This window comes from Thalassophryne amazonica, chromosome 6 (genome assembly GCF_902500255.1).
Source record: "Thalassophryne amazonica chromosome 6, fThaAma1.1, whole genome shotgun sequence".
Taxonomy (NCBI): Eukaryota; Metazoa; Chordata; class Actinopteri; order Batrachoidiformes; family Batrachoididae; genus Thalassophryne; species Thalassophryne amazonica.
The window spans coordinates 88744528-88765784 of NC_047108.1; the positions used below are offsets into that span (position 1 = coordinate 88744528).

Sequence of the window (21257 nt, forward strand, 5' to 3'; positions counted from 1 at the left end):
ATTATAATTGCTAGTAACAAAATACTGTGCCACCACCTCACTAAAAACACACAATCAGCAAAGACGAGCTCCAGTACAATCAGACCTGTTCAGTCATGTGTTACATGTCGAGACAGGCAGAAAAAGATTATGTACGAAAGGAAATATGCCTGGTGAGATCATAATTATAAATCTATGAGCTGATTATAACTATGGTTACAGTAGGTAATCATCATCAGAGCCGCTTGTAGTAGTGGTGATTAGAGGCATGCATGCATGTCATTCACTTAAGAGGCAGCACAGCTCTTCAACAAAGAGGATCATGTTTTACACTGCTTACAGAGAAGCTTGAGAGACTAGTGGAACATTTCTAAGTCCAGAACTGGCCAGGCTTTGGCATTCTCATATATAATCTTTAGCTGTTGCCATAGATTTTTGGAGCACAGTGAAATAGTTCTGTAAATATACATTTTGAAGGGACTAATATAATATGGACACATACAAATAAAACATCCTGTTTGAGCTGCTTTGGATAAAGACGCACTTTGATTAGTCACGCACACGCACCCTTTTGCGCCTCCTCAAAGCGGTCATTCTCTGCCAGCCACTGGGCATAAGGAACATAGACATCAATTCTGAACTGAGAATGATTCTCCACCAGGGAGAAGGCCTGAAAATGGAGAGAAAGTTAAGGGTAACATCTACTACAGAAAGAAAGAAAATTCTTCAAGCCCAAATTCAAACTACAAATTGTCACAGGCTCACAAAATGGTACCACCTTGTTTTCCATACTAGTCGAGGGGAGATTGAGAAGTTTTGAGCCTGACGTAGAAAATGTTGTACATGGTTCTACATGTTTTGCATTCTAAGAAACCAACATTGATCCAGAATGTGTGACGTTTTGACTTACTGGGCGCAATGCTGAGAAATGTTGGTTTCTCAGAATGCAAAAGATGGAGAACCACGCCATGCTTTTTCTGGGTTAGGTTCAAAACTTCTCAATCGCCCCTCGTATTATACATACCAGTGGTAGTAAATAATTTGTGGTGAAATATGTGAATTAACAAAACTGGTCAATGTCTGTATTGAAAAGCCCAAAAGGGCTCTTTATATAGGTACATGTAACTAACAAATGCATTTGTTTGCTTTTTAAAAGTCCAATTATCTTCCCTTGAAGATGTCAGACCAGAATTATTTTCCTTCATGCACATCTTCACGTAATGTGCTACCATTAAGTGACGTTTCATTGAAATCCATCAACTGATTTAGGAGTTACAAGACTCGTACCGACAAACAGACAGACAGATGGCAGGATGGGCAGGATTATTCCTATTATTATTATTATTATTATTACAGAACTGTGTGAAGACCGAATTGCATGTAATTGGCAACTGAGGAGTTATTACGTGTTATATGAGGAGAGCATTACTTCCAGTTCAAGCACTGCAACAGTATTGTTATTAGGAGAGAATCAAGAAGAGAATACAAGTCAATTTCACACTCAGTTAGACAACAACTGCAGCTTATAGCTGTTTGACTAACAGGGTGTGAGGAGTCCCATGTACACATATCTGCCTATCACTGTGAGAAAAAAGCCTAAATGTTCTGCTGAAAAACTTTAGTCAAGAAACACACTAGTCACACTACATAGTAACACTAGAAGGGCACTCAAGGAGAATATAACCCTGGCAATGGAATAAACATTGTTATCACCATCAGCACACAACAGAGGAGGGGATATTTAAGTACTTTGTGACATCATGAGGTGATATATTTAGAGAAAATTTGATCAACACTGCCTGCTGCGCAATATTTCTTCATAATCTGTTGATTACCTGTCCATGACAAACTCACAGAGGTGATCACATAACAGCCACACTCCTCTGTCACTTGGGGGGAGATAGTAAATAAAGTCTGTGTCAGTCTGTGTCCAAGGCCAAAGTCTAATCTCATTTTCCTTAATGTTTAAAAAAAGTCTGGAAGTAGAGAATTGTATCCATATGGCCCACTGCTGCCTGGAATTCAGTCTGTGCTCTCCATCTCCCCTGGAGAAACACATAAAACAGAACAACTCTCCCAACACTTGTCTCTGTCCTTTTCCTTTTCTCTCTCCAAGAATAAAATAAAATTAATATCTAGGCATAGCTCCTCACACACCCCTGCAGAATCACGATCAGGTCTGATGTTCTGTTTTTGGCTCTTGTATTTGAGAATGCAAATCACCAATATGCATCTCTGTAACGCCTTTAACTCGATTAAAGACTGCTGATGGATTAAGGAAATGCAATATTTTCTTCTCCTCTGTACCACATCATCCAACCTGATGGAGGAATTTGATTAGAAGCAGAACTGAGCTTTAAGCTGACACTCTTTCAGTGCAGCAGAGTATTTTGTGCTTCTCACTCTAATCATTATGTGGGCAAGGATTCAGAGGAATCTAAAGCTGGATGATTAGCTCAGGAGCGTGTGCACGGTTTTAGTGTGCACTATACGGAAATGAGTTTTAGTGTCATTGTATGCTCCAACGCTGGTGTATATTGCAGTTTATGATATGGCTTTCTGTGGACAGCAGCAGTTTATTTAGCACAGAGCTCTGTGATTCAGGTTGCATTTATATGATTTTCTGAGGACACTCTATGTATGTCATGATGAGCTGTGCAGGTGTGCAGACTCTAAGTGTGTCAGACCTCTTCCCAGTGGTGGGTTTCCACATGCAGCTGCACCAGAGCCTGCAGGTCTCCCATCTTGGAATAGGTCTCTGAGGCATAGCCATGGTGCTTCAGCCTCTTGAAGTAGAACGCACATTTTGACAGGGATTCACGATCTGCCTTGTCCAACTTGCGAGCAATATTGATGAGCCTGGATAACAGGAGAGAAGCTAATAGAAAGCACCTCAGATGGCAGGTCTCCTGAGAAATTATGGCGAAAATTGGCAAAATCAACACTAAATGACAAAGAACTCCTGTTTAAACAGACAGTAAAATTAATTTATATTTTCTACTGAAAGATTTACTTGATATTAATGTCTTTTGAGGGCAGCACAGTGGCTTAGTGGTTAGCACTGTTGCTTCACAACAAGAAGGTCATGGGATTGATTTCCAACTGTGCCTTTTCTGTGCGGAGTTTGCATGTTTGTGTGGGTTCCCTCCAGCTGCTCTGACTTCCTCCCACATCCAAAGACATGCAGGTTAGGTGGACTGGAAACTTTAAAGGAGATCTGCATTGAAAAAAATGCAGTCAGATTTTTTGAACAAAAAATGACTTACATTTACACATGAGATCCTTCTGAATGTAGTAAAGTAAATCTGCAAGCCCAGATCTGTCATTCAACAGAGAAATCTTCATTTGAAAATGACAAGCTAACATTTAGCCCTTCGCAAATTGTCCCTCTCATCATGGACGCTGCCGAGACGTCACGGACAAGACCCTCTCCCAGCATGCATTGCGCCATTTGTAATTTGTGGATTTACGTCAGTTTGCATCTGCACCTTTTTCTTGTCTTATACAGAAGGATCTACTTTTTTTTAAAACTTCATATTGTCTTGCGGCACGTTTGGTGAGTACACATTTCTTTTACTTGTGCTTGAAAATTATTTTGGGGGACTTTTTCATACGCACGTTTGATTGAGTGGTGTCGCAATGAAAATCTACTGTCTTTCGCCTCCGGTACCATCGCGGGATATGGAGGCGAGACCCGCAAAGAATCCCAGTCATTAAAAATATATAAACCTCTCTCAGCGTCCACGGAGCTCTGGGGCTCTGATTGCCGAGACGTGCGGTGCTGTGGATTTTGCCGCAAGACGTCTGTCCTTGCAGCAACAGGTGTACCAGCCGCTTCGCATTAAAACAGCAAGCGTAGCGGAGGCAGAGAGCGGGAGAGGAAGAACGGCGCCCGCTGTCGATGTCGTTGCTGATGTGAGCACACAGATCTGTATCTCACATTCATTGCAGCTTACTTTTGGATGTTGAAACCAGGACGTGTATAAGTAACATTACTAACAGATAAAACAATTTCAATGCGGGATCGGACTGAAGGTGGGAGGGCGTCGTCTTGTCCCCGACGTCATGGAAATGATACGGCTGTACAAACTGTTTTCACAGAGGGCTAAATTTTAGCTGCAGATTTGTCATTTTTAAACGAAGATTGAATTACAAATTTGGGCTTACAGATTTACTTTACTGCATTCACAAGGGTCTTATAAATACATATCAGCTTTTTCTTTCTGAAATCTGACCACATTTATTTCAATGCAGGTCTACTTTAAATTGTCCGTAGGTGTTCGTGTGGGTGTGACTGTGTTTGTTTGTCCATATGTGGCCCTGCGACAGACTGGCGTCCTGTCCAGGGTGTTCCCCACCTTGCACCCTATGCCTCCTGGGATAGTCTCCAGCCCCCCCGTGACCCTTAACTGGAGCAAGCAGTTGAAGACGAGTGAGTGAGTGAGTAATATCTTCTGAATCATTAGGCACTCCAGTATATTCCTTTACCATTTTGAATGAACTCTGAAAGACAGCATTAGATTTTGAAAACTCGTGCACAAGAATTTAAAGAGGCTGTTTAAGAAAAGGTTCACCACACTGAGTGACACCTACATGTCTGCCCAACCGTGCTCGCCAATAATGTCAATGGCTTTGAGATGTTCTCCTGCTGACAGGTACATCTCTGCTGCTGCCCGGGGCTCCTTGCTGCTTTTAGCCCAGTCTGCCTGCTTGGTCATCAGCATTCGTGAGCTCTTAGGGTCTGTCACTCCTACAAAGTCCTGTAGAGAACAAGACACACAAGTTAACTAGAGATCTGTGAGCAAACCCACAAAATGATAGCCCCTTCCCCTCACCGTGCCATACAACCTGCTTGTACTCGTATGTATTATATCAGTGGTAGTAAATCTTTTGTGATCAAATACGTGAATTAAGAAACAGCTCAACTTCTGTAGTGAAGTGGCCAACAGGTCTGTTTATACATTAACTGACAAATAAGATACATTTTTTGTTTGTTTAAGATTCATATGGTGTATAAAGTATATTGTGCAAAGTTGAATTCCACCAACTGGTTTAGAAGAAGTTGCACTTACAACACTCATGGAAATGGACATCATGGAAATGTATTTCTTGAAGTGATAGTACATAGGTTTTGTCTTGGTCTACTCTTGTCCATGATTACAGTACTACTGTGCAAATTCAGCAATAAATATCATCATAACCTATAACACCCATGGGTACTGGCTTGCAACAATCTAGATCAAAGTTCAGGCTGAGTTAAATGCATTTTATGGTACCAATGCTCCCCCTTATCATGACGTGTTACAGGCGGAGTCATTTGCACAGGTTTTATAGGTAGGTTACTAGTCCAAACATCTACTCTGTCTTACTCATTGCTCTTGTCTAATGTTAGTAGTACTGTGTCAATCCCTTGATTCCTACGTGATAATAACATATAATCTTACTGGTCTAAACAGCATCTACTCTCTCTTTTTTGTTGTTCCTCTCTAAATCTGGTAGTACTGTCTCAATCCCTTGATTCCCTTGATGTGATTAGCAGACAGCCAGACAAAAAGGGTGATTCATATATACCCCCCACCACAAACTGTTGTTTGGAGGGGTATAAAAACAGTCACTGAAGCAATAAATACTGTTATAGAGCTGAGTTGTAGAGCTCAGTGATTAAACTTTTAACAGTCACAGTTGCTGCCATTTTATAACACAGCATTTTAAAACAAAAAAAATTTCATTAACCTTAATGCCAGAGGGGTGTGAGGTGAAAAAGAGCCAAATAATATAACAAGGGTGTTTCTTATTTCCAATAACGTGACTCACAAGTTCCCAAAATTTTATTTCTGTATATCAAACATACATTCCCTGTTACTATGTTGAAAGTACAGAACAGATGGAACCCATTTTGGATAGAAAATCTCCAAAGCAGCTTAGACACGTTCAATATGCATGTGGAATATTTTGGGAACATTAGTGCTCACACAGTAAGAAGACATCCACAGTCTATTCATAATTTGTTCATGAAACAATTCAAGAGCCTCAGAGTTAAAATCAGGTACACCATTGTAGTGTTCTGGCATTTTAGTGCAGCCTGAGCTGAAGAAGACAGTCATTAGAGAATAATGTTATTTTTGCAGATCAATGCAGCATAACTCTTGTTTGGTCACATTACAACATTTTATTCTAAATATAGCAGCAACTTTTGGCAAGTACTTAAGTTGATAACCTACATTAAAAAAATGCAGTGTGCTACTCTTTTTATCAATGTAACAGCATACAATTTCACATTTAAACATGCTATTATATATTATTTGAGGACCATTTGCTTGTTGTTCCACTATTCCTCACAGGTCTTTGTTTGGATTATGACCAAATATAGTGTGAAATACATTAAAGCGCCACCAATATGTAGCCGAGCTGTCACTGATTCAAAAAGCTGGGAACAGCTTTGTTGTGTCTTCAGCAGTTGGCCCTTTGTAGATGTATGTTCTAGTGAATGATGGGAATTATTCTTCATATTCCAATGCAGTGGAGCAAAGACACAAGGGAATATATTGGCACACAGTGCACCACTGAAAATAGCACTGACCCTATATAGTGAATCGACGATCCAACAAAGAATCCAATTTAAATCAAACAATGAGATTCACAAAGGTACTGAAGTGAGAAACGTGTAACAGTTATCTTTACAGGGTATTTTACTACTTCTAGTCAGAAGGAAGAGCAAAAAAGGGGTCCAGTTCAGAGAGTGGGAACAGAGTGGGTCAAGGCCAGCACAGGAGGACGTCACACAAACAGCAGGAGACGGCTTTTCCCTGCAGTGTCCATCCCACCTAAAACAGTCTGTAGGACCAGATGGTCACACAGCCACATAAATATACAGTAGCCACATCAAACACACAAACAAGCTGATACATACACAGGAGAGCCACGGCTGTGTCATCTGCTCCCGCAATGTGAACACAGCGGTGATGATCAAAGCATCCCCCACGTGTAAAAATAACAAAGCATAAACTGGAATCCACTCCACCTGACCTCATGCAAGTATTCGTGTAAGAGTATACACACCATTTCCACTCCAACTGTCAATGTGTTGCAACTTAGTGTCATGTTGCACAGTGATACGTGTGTGTAAAAGAATATGATATGGAGATTGCAGATACGGGTTATTGCAGTGATGTATGAGGGGATGAAAGATGGACTGTGAAAGGGAGAGGGAACTGTTTGAGCAACTTGCTGTAACTACAGGATAAAGAAAAACACATGTTCCACATCTCTAAAACATGAAATTCTTTTCTTGGCCTTTCTGTCTGCTTCCATAAGACAATATGTTTGTGCGCATGTGTGTTTTTTGTGTCATGCGACATTTTAATCACCTTAGCGTAGTCGAACATGCGCAGGTCAGTGTACATGCTCAAGGCTCTGGATTCATGGCCGGCACGTTTGTAGAGTTTGGCCGCCTCATGGAATTTCCCCTGGTAGGCATAGACGTCTGCCAGAAACAGCTCATTGTCGTTCTCACCCCGCTTCTTCCGCTCCTGCAAATCAGTCAGCACAAACACTGACGTGGGTACCGCAATGAACAGTGACACAAGTCTTGGCATGATGGGGGAACACATGCTCACCACTGAACCTTCACTAAAATCTTGTACAACCAGTTCTGGAAAAAAAAAAACAAAAAAAAAAAAACGAAGCGGGGGATACCTTTTATGTTAAATAATCACTTTTTCTTTCCATACTAACTCATATAACTTACAAAAAGCATGTGATTTGTGATATGCATATTTTCTCTTTTCAAAAGAAATCAGGCTTACATTTTGGAACGTATTTGTCTGCTTTCATATGTTTGTCTTTAACCCTCATTAGTACATATCATGAAATTTACTAATCTGTATACCTGGGGTCTATGTGGACCCCACCAGAATTTCTTCTTATGGGTGTTTGTAATATACAGTAACTAGATAGGATCACTTTGCAATTATTTTGGAAAAAAAAAAACTTTTGATTGTCTGGCTAATGAACCACATTTCATTTGGAAAGACTTGACAATTTTTTTTTTCTCTTTGTTGAGCATGACTTTTCAGTACAACAATTCAATACTTACCCCTACACCCTGAATAAAAAGTGCTCTGACAGTTCAGTAGTTATGAAAAATTGACATCAAGCTGAAAATGTTGCTATGTGGAGACTGACCAGATACCATTATATCAAACTGGGGTCCAAGGGGACCTCATATGAAAAATTATTATGGAGGCCCCAGTATTTCGTCAACTGGATCAAAATAAGTGAAATTGAAAATAACTGTATAGGTGACAGTTGAATAAGTGTGACAATTGAGAAAATATATATAAAAACATAACCCTGGGGTTGCTAGGACTCCAGGTGTGCTGGGTAGGGTTAAATCACAAATTGTTTTTTTTTCTAGTCGACACCCAAGCCAGAAGCCTCTAAAACTACTAAAATGAAGATAGATTAATTGTGAGTGATCCAAACTTAATTTCCCCATTCATGCCTCCCTTTTATGATGTCAGATTTCAATCATCACAAACGATAGAACTTTAATTTAATTTGGCCGTTATGAAGGGTAGCTTTTACCTCAATGCTATTAATGAGCTCCAAATACCGCAGATCCCTTATCCTAATAAAGGCCTGAAAATGAGAAAAGAGAAAAAACATTTTAAAACACAGCTGTTTGGAATCTGTTGTTTTGTGTCTGTTGTGACTGCTGAAATGAAAGCCAGAAAAATAAAGCTGATATCAGTACAACTGGTTGTTGAACAGGACAGTAGTAATCAGGGCCGTATTTTATATAAATAGTTGCTATGGCCAGAGAGTAATTCCTCACATCTTGGGCACAAGGACTATGTGGGCGTTTCCCAGCACACATTGTGGTTTTGCTTAGATAGACAGAGGGTTTAAATCAGTGAACATGCACTTTTTCCAAACAATAACATTGGACTGCAAATTGTGGGAATTGGGGGGTGCTATTTCAACTTCAACTTCAACTTTTTTCTTGTATAGCGCCAAATCACAACAAACAGTTGCCCCAAGGCGCTCAAATTTCCAAATTTGAACAATTTGGAAAAAGTATACCTTTAAATATTTATTTTGCATTCCCGTTTTAAATGTATCTACTGCTCAGCACTAAAATGATTTACTTTCTTCAGTACTGTACTGCAAATAAAGCTCACTTCTCTCAAGTATTCAATTTGCACTGTTGCTAAAAATTACTACTTCATCAAGTGACTTTAGAGCAACGTCTAAGACCCAGTTTCTAGTAAAACACCAACAACCTCATTTGTACTGCCTCATTTGAAACTCCTAAACAGCTGAGTTCACATCTCTGGTTTCACTGAGCATAAAAACACCAAAGAATTTTTATTTCTCTGGAATCATAAAATATATAGTGCATGCTTGCTTGGATTCTTGAGCATACGGTTGTGTGTACATGTCACTGGCCTTTTTGGAGGTATCAAAGTCAAGTCCCTCCAGGGCCTCTGTTGCTAAATCCCTCCAGTCACTATCTGTCACACCCAGACAGGCAATCTGGTAGGCCTCCTTAAACATTCTCCTCTCCAGGTACTGATACATGGGAGCCGACTGTGAAAAATACCGCAGACAAGTGGTTGGAAATCGTTGAATAAATGAGAAGAAAACATCAAGTAATGTTCTGAAGACACATCTGTCTCGGTTACTGACAGACATTTAGTATAACCACTTTTCTTGTTTGTGGTACAAAAGTCTTGGCAACTCTGCAAAGAGAAGTGAAAATCATGTCTACCATTTGCAATACATTAACTATTGCACAATACACGTGTGTGGCTGTCATTTCTACATCCTATCCACTTAGCATAACCTCAACACGTGTTTAACAGCACTCCCACCTGAGGCACCTCCACAGCAGACATGGAATAGACGTGGAGACAAAAAATCTTTGAGCCATTGTAGCCAACCACAAATCCCTGCATCTTCTGCTGGTGTACAGGGAAGTCACTGGTCTTGATGTTAAGGTAACCATTGCCAGAGAAGCAAAGCATGTCTTCACACTGTGTGTTCCAAGCCACACTGTTGGCATTAGGCTCCTATACAGATTAAGAGGTGGTTAAAGGAGGTCACAAACAAAATATCTCTGGAAATGACTGTGGAAGACAGACAGAGTATCTGAGCCCGATACAGATCTTAACTTAATAAAAATACATAGACATGCACTTTCCTGCAGCTGAAACTCTGTCTAGCTGTTTGCCACCCATACCCTTTATCTTCTGACCTGAAAAAGCAATAATTTACTGTTGATATCATAAACCAGAAGGGTGTTGTGCTCATCCACGACAGCCAATTTACTGCGGGAAGTGCTCATGTCCAGGCAGCGCACTGATGTCGACAACTTCAGCAGCGTGATTGGAAAGGGGTTGTCAACAAATATTTTCAAAATCTGCAATGCAAAAATAATAGCCAGCTGAGAAAATCACAAGGACAGCTGTTTTCATACTTTTTCTATCTCCTAGATGACAAGTTTGTACAATACTCAGCATAGTTATTTAATGTATGTATGCATTTTCTCAAAATACTCACAGCTCCATTTTTTAACCCAACTAGCAGACCCTCTCTGCCCGGTGGCCCACCAATCACTTTGATGTAGCGAATCAGAGACTCCATCAACCATTCTTTTTCCCTGACACTGGTGAAGGACATGCATTGGAGTCGCTTCTCCTACACAGAAGCAGAGCCAGAAAGGTGAGTCCGCAATCGCAGTTTGACCTTGGGCAATTTATTTTGGCTTTATCATTTCACAGTCTGTTAATCTCACTGTTTATATCATTTAAGTAAGCTCCTAAAAGTCCAACAAATCTTAACGTGTTGTCTTTTTTCCTTTTAAACACTGTAACATGTGGTGAAACATCACAAAGCAGCGCAATGAGCTATCATTCGATGTGACATGGATATACGCAGGCCATCCGAGCACAGCCCATTATATGGCCTAAAAGCTGTCTTTAACATGAAACATGAGTATGCCTGTTAGAGAGAAATCTTAAACACCTCTGTCTCACAGACATTTAAACGGAAATAACCTCACTTTTATGGTTGCTAGTCCCCCCCATCAGCTTCTGTCAAACACATACAGACAAGAAGCAGACAGAAACCCCAAGAGACACCGTTTCCACAGGGTTTGTTGCTTCACGTTCATCCAACTGTTTTACTGTATTCAGTTTGACAAAGGCTGAGAAGGAAAGAAACAGAGTCTGTGGTGCACAGCTGCAGCCTTTTGCAAACCATGCAGAAACATCTGTGAAATATGTAAGCAACTCCATTATATTATCTCCCCCCCCCTCTCTCTCTCTCTCTCTCTGAGCTTGTTTGGACAGGTAGTGAGTGGCTGTTTCACTCTGCGTCCATCATTTTAATAGTGCCAAACATCTCTTTGTACTCTTCTGCAATTTGTCAACTGCACATTCATTTACATGGTCCAAAAATGTAAATGCAGGTCAGTGGAATTTAGACTGAGATGACTAAATTAATGAAATGTAAGGAAATGCACAACACACAAACAGCCTATGTCTTGAAAACTCAACTGTAAACTGAGTTTTTTTTTTTCAAGGCTATGATTAAGCAACTGCTTTATGGAACCTTAGCCCAGGAACAGACACTAAGCTTGACCTAGTCGAACAGTTAATCTAAGCTGGTTTTCTGTGTGTGTGCTGTAAAAAGGAGCCATTTCAGGGAAAAAGGATATGTAAAAGGGCAAAATGTGAAGTCTGTGTTCTGTCAGAAAACAAATAGTTAAACCAAGAAATTGAGGTTCCACCAGGAGTCACAATCAGATTCCTGTTTTCTAACCACTACCTGACAGATGTCACAGGAGGATATTGTAGTCTTAAGTAGGAGGAAAAGTGAGGACTGATGTCCATATGGTGTTCCACTTGTCACGTAATATATCACAGTTCATCAGTCCACTGACTCTGGTCAACTTGATATTTCTTCAAGTCTGGGAGCTTACGCTGGTATTGTGCTACCGCTTCTATGACATCACAACAATACCCTGGGTCCTGAATGGCAACCACCCAGGTAGACAATCTGCCCATCACCACCTCTAAAAAGTAGCCATCTATCTATCTGCCACTTATCTGCCTGGATGTCCCCTTGGCTTTCTCCAGCTGCTGTGGGATCCTCAACACTCAGGTGCCTATGTGCTGCATCATGCATAGAGAAATATGTCACATGGCCAAAATATTAAACCAGATGATTTTTCATCATGCAAGTGACACTTCAAATTTGAGTCTCCCAAAATAACCACTCAACTGACACAAAGTCATAGCAGTAGTACCTAAGTATCCTTCAAAGATACCTGGAAACAAAGACATCCAGTTGTTGGCTTAAGACAACACCTTATAACTTCTGACACCGAAATCCATAAACTCATTGAATGCCTGGATCTTAGTACAACCCCTGGCAAAAATTATGGAATCACCGGCCTCGGAGGATGTTTATTCAGTTGTTTAATTTTGTAGTAAAAAAGCAGATCACAGACATGACACAAAACTAAAGTCATTTCAAATGGCAACTTTCTGGCTTTAAGAAACACTATAAGAAATCAAGAAAAAAGATTGTGGCAGTCAGTAACTGTTACTTTTTTAGACCAAGCAGAGGAAAAAAAATATGGAATCACTCAATTCTGAGGAAAAAATTATGGAATCACCCTGTAAATTTTCATCCCCAAAACTAACACCTGCATCAAATCACATCTGCTCATTGATATTGACCCTATCCCATGACATTGACCCTATGTGTCTTTTTGCAAGGAATGTTTTCAGTTTTTGCTCTATGGCAAGATGCATTATCATCTTGAAAAATGATTTCATCATCCCCAAACATCCTTTCAATTGTCCAAAATATCAATTGGAACAGCACCAAACAAAAGTTCCAGCATCATCACCTTGCCCAATGCAGATTCGAGATTCATCACTGAATATGACTTTCATCCAGTCATCCACAGTCCATGATTGCTTTTCCTTAGCCCATTGTAACCTTGTTTTTTTCTGTTTAGGTGTTAATGATGGCTTTGTTTAGCTTTTCTGTATGTAAATCCCATTTCCTTTAGGAGGTTTCTTACAGTTCGGTCACAGACGTTGACTCCAGTTTCCTCCCATTCGTTCCTCATTTGTTTTGTTGTGCATTTTCGATTTTTGAGACATATTGCTTTAAGTTTTCTGTCTTGACGCTTTGATGTCTTCCTTGGTCTACCAGTATGTTTGCCTTTAACAACCTTCCCATGTTGTTTGTATTTGGTCCAGAGTTTAGACACATCTGACTGTGAACAATCTTTTGCAACACTGCGTGATGATTTACCCTCTTTTAAGAGTTTGATAATCCTCTCCTTTGTTTCAATTGACATCTCTCGTGTTGGAGCCATGATTCATGTCAGTCCACTTGGTGCAACAGCTCTCCAAGGTGTGATCACTCCTTTTTAGATGCAGACTAACGAGCAGATCTGATTTGATGCAGGTGTTAGTTTTGGGGAAGAAAATTTACAGGGTGATTCCATAATTTATTCCTCAGAATTGTGTGATTCCATATTTTTTTCCTCTGCTTGGTCTAAAAAAGTAACCGTTACTGACTGCCACAATCTTTTTTTCTTGATTTCTTATAGTGTTTCTTAAAGCCAGAAAGTTGCCATTTGAAATGACTTTAGTTTTGTGTCATGTCTGTGATCTGCTTTTTTTTCTACAAAATTAAACAACTGAATGAACATCCTCTGAGGCCGGTGATTCCATAATTTTTGCCAGGGGTTGTACTAATCCAGGACAATTGCAAGTCCCGCAAAGCCAGACATTCCAATTCTTCACTGAGCTTCTCAAGTGTTGCAATCAGGGTGTCCAATGCTTCCACAACAATCGTATGTATGAAGTATGCATGAAGACTTCATGCATACTTCACAGTATGCATGAAGACTTCATGCATACTTCACAGTATGCATGAAGTCAAGGTCAGTAAACCTTTCCTTGCCAACAAAAGCAACTAAATCACTAGTTTCGAGGAGTTTCTTTCTATAATTAAAAAAATGTTGAGGGAGTTTAACCTTACCACAGTCACCAATGGCTTGTGGCATGATCTGGCAGTGTCAATATACTAAATTGAAGTGATATGGTTAGATTACAGGCTGTTTCCGTTTACCAAATCGCAAGTCACAACTTTTTTTTATGTCTACTACTAACAGCACAACAGCGACTAAAGAAATCACTTCTCTGTATTCACCTGACACAGGATAATATGCTGAGAACAGACCACCAGCAAGTTGCACTCAAACATTCTGCAAATTTTTTCCTTGATTCGGTAGTGCATGTCTGAAGAATCCTCTGAGTAGAGCTCATAGATGATGATCTTCTCGGGCAGCTGGATAGCAAGACGGTTTCTGTAGATGGCAATTTTCTTTACCAGCTCACGGCACCTGATCCTCACTGGGAAAAGAGGGAAAAGAGAGGAATGAGGACGTATAAAAAGCCACAAAGGTTTACAGTATCTAAACCAATGTATCTTGCTGAATCAGCCTTGTCATAGCCAGTAGCACAAAATCCCAACTACGCATGTCATCCACCATGTGAATAACACAAAGCACCTAAAAAGCACAAAACTGGAAGAAGATGACTGTTGATATAGAGTAGCTGCATTGATTGTATGTAGACTATCACTAATAGATTCCAGTTTTTATTCATGTTTTCAGAACTTCATTTACAAAGTAATTACTATTCCTTAACATGATCGTGCACCACAGCATTTTCAAAAGTTAATTATGGTGCCCCAAAGCTCTGTCTTAGGCTCTTATTTGTTTTCTCTTTATATAGCACATCTTTCTTAGATCACACAGGAAATGTCTCTCACATTTGGAACTTTGAGGCTAATCTGTCTGAAGTGAGAAATTGGTCTCCATGTAACATTTTACAAATGAATCCTGAGAAAACTGCAATAACAATCATTGGTCCGGCCACACTTCTACATCAGTGGAATGAATTGACGATTCCGCTGGATACTTACGTGTTAAAGTAATTAAAGCTAAGAATCCTGTAGTAATTTTACACCAAAATGATTTTTTAAAAACTTGTGTAACCCTCCAAAGATTTGGTCTATTTTGACCTATGCTATATATTCATCCTTTTGTCTCATCGAGAGTTTATTATTGCATTTCTGTCTTTGGTCTGTTGTAGTACTACAAGTCTACAAATCATTCAAAATGCTGATTTTAAGGTGTTGCTGCTAAAGTATAAAATCCTGAATGGTCAAGTGCCCTTTCATCTGAAAAATATTTATTATGTACCACCTCATACCATGCATTCTCAGTACACAAGATAGGGTTATATCCTCAAGGTAAAAAATGCCATCAGTGGAATGTAGGGCTTTCACACATGGGGTGCTTTTATGAAAATAACTTGTCACTTACAGATCGGCAGTCTAACTGTTGAAGTTTTTGCTTTTAAATCGACACTCAAGATGCACCAATTTGCTTTAAGTTACAATTAGCCGCTGTTTGTCATCAATTGCTTCTGTGTGACTTGTACACAGAAGCGGAACAGAAGTAGAACAGAAATCCAGCAGCAGCACAGTGGCTTTGTGGTTAGCACTGTTGCCTCACAGCAAGGAGGTCATGGGATTGATTCCTACTGTGGGTTTCTGTGTGGCATTTGCATGTTCTCCCCATGTTTGCATGGGTTCTCTCTGGGTGCTCTGACTTCCTCCCACATCCAAAGACATGCAGGTTAGGTGGATTGGAAACTTTAAATTGTCTGTAGGTGCGCGTGCAGGTGTTAATGTGTTTGTCTATCTATATGTGGCACTGCGACACACTGGCATCCTGTCCAGGGTGTACCCCGCCTCACACCCTATGACTGCTGGGATAGGCTCCAGCCCCCCCAGTGACCCCTAATTGGAGTAAGCAGTTGAAGATGAGTGAGTGAGTGAGTGAGTGATAAATCCAGTACAAATGGGTAAAATTAAACTGAACTGAATCATGTCCATCATGTATGTACTGTAATGTTTCAAGAAGAATAAGTATATATCCCCTGAGGACCATTGATGTCTGTGCTTATCCCAGGATAGGCTGACTGTATCAAGACATAAAGCTATTATTTGAAGGGCCATAACGGTGTCTATATGTCCCTTAGTGTATGAACACATCTCTGAAGAATCAATATCCTGTTTCTGAAATGAAAGTAGACCTTTTTGTTCAGTGATGAGGTGCTGAACAATGACATCGGTCATGCCGTCTCTATAAGCGTAGCGATCTTTGTAGAGGCCATGAACTGTGCTGAAGATAAGTTGGTAGCAGGCAATGGTCCCATCCTGGCAGCCCAACACCTAAATAAGAGATAACAATATAACAGTACATCCCATTAACACCTCTAAGAAAAGATTGTGAGTGTGGAAAAATGTTCCTGTTGTTAAAGTATCTACCAAGTAAAACTGAGAGAATCAGCCACCAACCAATTCTCTCTTGTATTCCTCATTACTTTCAGTTAAGTATAGTGAAATGGAAAGATGCAGAGCTGTTACTGTATGATAAAGCTATTTTTATACCTGCATAGATGAAATGATGCTGCATAAGCAGATCCAGAAAATCTATGAAATAGATTCTAACACTCTGACTGCCAGGTATGAGAAATGATGATGTCAAGCGGTCATGTCTTTTCTGGTTTACTTCCAAAATATAAGTGTTTATATATCTGGGCTTATTCTCGACATCCAAATGTTAATGAGAAAATCCTCCCTACTTGGAAATTGTCAAAGATACAACCAGCTACCAGCAGTCACACAGTATCCCACAAATTAATCAGTATTTTCTCTTTGCTTATTTGTCAAATCGTAGGATTATGTCTAGCTAAACACATCCAATATAAATAATACCAGGTTCCGGAACAAATGGGCCATATACGGCCAAAACGAATCAACAGTAGCAGAAAGGGACTGGAATTAAACAACAGATCTTCTCTCAACTGGGGGATGAATCAAAAGCATTTTGCAGGACTGTAAATGAGAAATACATGCACATCATGCAGACTGGCTCCAACATATGAGCAAAGATGCACTGGCATCAATGTGACTTTCTACTGCCAATTGCACAGCCTCAAAGCAAAATGGCACAATGCAAACACAAACACACACATACACACAAAACACAACACACAGCCGTATACACATCCATTAATTCTTTTCAGCATGTGGATGGGAGATGGAGCATTGCTCTGGAGGCCAGCAACTGAACCAGCGACTACAAAGGTGCAACTAATAAGTCAGTGGTTTGATCTCCCTCCTCCAAAACTGCCATGCAAATGTGGACAATTTCTCATCTTTGAACTAATTACATTTACATTTGATAACAGGAAATGTTCTGAACAAAATGCAGGACATTAATCAGTTAACCCATGAAAGCTGAAAGAGCAACATGAAAATATTAGCAATGTCCTGTATGCACTGATGATGGATGAAAGCACAGATTTATTATTCATTTACATGATTATTACATTATTTCTTCTTTAGTTATGTGACCATGGGTAACAATTGACATAATACAAAAAAAATGCCATATCAGCATTTAAAAAGTTACTTATGCTGGGTTTATTTGCTTGCTTGCTTGCTTTTCACTGTCATGATTGCTTGTTTTAGACATGAGTTCTGGCAACACTGGGTCTGGGCTTCATCTACGTTTTCAGTTACAGCATATTTTTCGAGCTCATTTTCTGTCCATGACATGCTCTAAGGATAAGATATGTTCTCTGGGCATAAATTCCCATAGGCTGTGGACCCACCACAAAGTTGGAGTCAGGCTTAACCCGGCACGTCCACACCCAGGAATTCTGTTCTCCAACAGTGCCCAACCGCACCCCGTTTTTAGTGTAGAGGGAGGCCTGCTTGTCAGAGCCACCCATGACTATATATTCACCCTTAGAGAAGTAACTGACACAACACGGGTCATAGGTCAGCATCCTGTCTTTCCCAATCTGAGAGAGAAAAAGAGAGAAGCAGACATCAAAACAAAGTTCATATACATATTCCTCATTCTTACTGATCACCAGCCAACACTTGCCACCATCTGGGCTAATGCATATCAAAGTCAATAATATATTCAACCAGTTTGAGTATTTGATAAAACAATATTCCTCAAGAAAGGGTTTCTCTGTTCTAAATGGCCTATCTTGTATAAGTGTTCAAAGTACATTTGCACAACATCAATCATAAATCAGTTATCCAACCCCTGTGCATCTGTTTCTACTCATCCTGGGAAAAAGCTGTCTGAAAATCCATAATCATATGAGAACAATGTTGTATGGTAATCAAAACCGAATGTTCACTGCAATAGATGAACAAGCCAGTGACAATACATAAGCCTAAGGCATAAAGCAGAGTAATGAACCATACATATTTGTCTGTAATTATGGTATGCCCAAAAGGTTGTGGGGAGCCCATTAATATAGAACATGGTCTCTGTTATGTTTCAGTAGACCCAGGCTGATTACACCAGGAAATACAAATCCTATAATCACTTAAACCAATACAAAACTTGGTGTTTCTAATTACTATAGGTGAGTGAGAGTGACAACATACATAGCTATTAGTCAGTTGGTGTTTCTCATGTGAGGTATTAAATTACTTACAGACAGACAGACAGACAGATAGATCATTGTGCACAGTGATATTCACCTGTTTTCCACTGAGCTGATAAAAAGACAACTTCTGTCCCCAGTCTGTCACAGCTAGAATGTCATTGTGTTCATCCCTACAAAATCACAAGCATGAATTAGAGGGTAGGTTCTCTCGTATTCTCCTAACACACTGTTCTTTGATAAAAGATATTGCTTATTAAATTTTTGACTATTTGCTCTTCAACCACTGGAATTCTGTTCAAGATCTGGGTCTATATTCACAAGGCACCTCAGAGTCCTCTCAGAGAGCTCCCAACTGAGCCTAAAGATTCCAAGCAAGGCATCTTCTTAGCCTGTGAGTGATCCAGGAAGTGTCTGAGAGCAGCTCTGAGCAAGGAGTGGACAGAAACTTTTATCTTTGTGAGGAGACAGGGTTGACCCCATGGCTAGGTATGATGCAGTCTTCTAAGAGCTGTGATTGGTTGTCACAAAAAGGGAAAGAGACAAAAAAAATGTATAGTAAAATCAACCGATCATATAGCCTGAACTGTATGGAGAAATGTGTAACCGTGAAAATAACGTAATTTCACGATAATGAAAGTCAGGAAAATTAAATAAATTGTTGCGCAGCCTCAAAATGTTTGAACGTACCTTAGTCACATGCCGATCTTAAGGCTTAAGATGCTTTGTTAATAACTTTATCTTACCAAGGGAAAATTCTAAGAAATGTCTTAGAATTCAAGGAATTAGAATAGAATAGAAACTTTATTATCATTGCACATATACACATACAATGAAACTTGTCCTCTGCACTTAACACATCCTAATTACAGTTAGACACAATCTAACCACTAGGAGCAGTGGGTAGCCACAGTCCCAACACCCGGGGACTAACTCCAGATGTAGACGCTGCCTTGGTCAGAGGCAGAGAAAGGAGCAGACCCTAAATAAGCATGTTTTTTGATAGTGGGAGGAAACCAGAGCGCCCAGAGGACACCCACGCAGATACGGGGAGAACATGCAAACTCCACACAGAAAGGCCAGGAATCGATCCCATGAACCTTCTTGCTGTGAGGCACCAGTGCTAACCACTAATCCACCGTGCTGCCCAGACAGACAGACCAAGATTTTTCTGAGAGTGATGTCACTAACAGCTACTTCTTATAACCTTAGAATGCTTTGTGAATATGGGCGCTGGTGCTTAGAAATATATATGTTCTTGTAAATATCTACAACTATGACTACCAGCTCAAGCATCTCATCTTATGTGAATTAATATCTAGCATATTTTCTGATCTCAGCTATTACCTTTGGTATTGTTTCCCTCAAGGCAGCAATGGTTCTGCTGAATGCCTCTAACGTGAATTTCAAGCTGCCATTTTTCCCACATGACATGCTCAGAGGTTTTTGTGAGGATTACTGCTAACTGTCTGCCTTTGGCTGCAAGGGACAACAGCAAGAAGACATGGCATCCCAGTATGCCAGTGTGGTACACAGTATCACAGAAAAGACTACCTTGTAAAATCACTCTGGTTAAGCACTGCCACCTGCTGGTGCTAGAATGGTAAACTTACTGGCATCATGAAGCAAGCAATTATAATACCAAATCAAGAGGTGACAGCGTATCAAACAGATATGAGAGCAATTGAGAAGTTTTAAGCCTGGGCCACAAAAAGTACGGCGTGGTTCTCCATCTTTTGCATTCCGAGAAACCAACATTTCTCAAGAATGTGTGAAATGTTGGTTTCTCAGAATGCAGAAGATGGAGAATCATGCCCTGCTTTTTCTGGCACAGGCTCAAAACTTCTCAATCACCCCTCGTATATGGTTACATCCCTGTTTAATGATATGCCCTCACCTACTGATTCAGTATTATAGTCACTTGCTTCAAGCCTGACCCATTCACACGCACTAAATGTAACACCCATCATCACTTTTATTCATTGTAGTCATGTTTTGTAATTTCCATAGTTATTATCAAAGTTCAATTAGCAAAAACACTACAAAATGTACTTTAACATATTTATTAACTAAAGTATAAAATAAACTGTTATTCCTGCATGATGTAGTAATTTTCAACTTATATAGTTTTTTCTTCATATTTTTGGAATAGAGAGGTAATTCTAGGCCATTAAGTGTGTGTGTTTAGGGAGGGGGTTAATAATGAGAGATACAATAAAAGCATTTTGCTTGTATGGGGGTACTTCTGTTACATACGAGGGCTGTCAATAAAGTAACGGTCCTTTTTATTTTTTTCAAAAACTATATGGATTTCATTCATATGTTTTTACGTCAGACATGCTTGAACCCTCGTGCGCATGCGTGAGTTTTTCCACGCCTGTCGGTGACGTCATTCGCCTGTGAGCACTCCTTGTGGGAGGAGTCGTCCAGCCCCTCGTCGGAATTCCTTTGTCTGAGAAGTTGCTGAGAGACTGGCGCGTTGTTTGATCAAAATTTTTTCTAAACCTGTGAGACACATCGAAGTGGACACGGTTCGAAAAATTAAGCTGGTTTTCAGTGAAAATTTTAACGGCTGATGAGAGATTTTGAGGTGATTCTGTCGCTTTAAGGACTTCCCACGGTGCGAGACGTCGCTCAGCGCTCTCAGCCGCCGTCGTCAGCCTGTTCAAGCTGAAAACCTCCACATTTCAGGCTCTATTG

The 21257-nt window shown here is 40.0% G+C and overlaps 1 protein-coding gene across 1 annotated transcript in view; it reads right to left on the reverse strand.

The window, feature by feature from the left end:
• The window catches only part of ift122 (intraflagellar transport 122 homolog (Chlamydomonas)), a 54217-nt gene that overhangs the window by 22232 nt on the left and 10728 nt on the right, over positions 1-21257 (reverse strand). The window contains exons 8-20 of the mRNA XM_034172731.1: positions 18655-18730; positions 17763-17954; positions 16176-16314; positions 14221-14423; positions 10543-10680; positions 10238-10402; positions 9855-10052; positions 9430-9570; positions 8566-8619; positions 7347-7508; positions 4573-4739; positions 2667-2838; positions 547-649 (exon numbers count right to left, since the gene is read on the reverse strand). Of these exons, the coding sequence (XP_034028622.1) occupies positions 547-649; positions 2667-2838; positions 4573-4739; positions 7347-7508; positions 8566-8619; positions 9430-9570; positions 9855-10052; positions 10238-10402; positions 10543-10680; positions 14221-14423; positions 16176-16314; positions 17763-17954; positions 18655-18730 (1910 nt within the window). The remainder of the gene's footprint in view (positions 1-546; positions 650-2666; positions 2839-4572; positions 4740-7346; positions 7509-8565; positions 8620-9429; positions 9571-9854; positions 10053-10237; positions 10403-10542; positions 10681-14220; positions 14424-16175; positions 16315-17762; positions 17955-18654; positions 18731-21257) is intronic.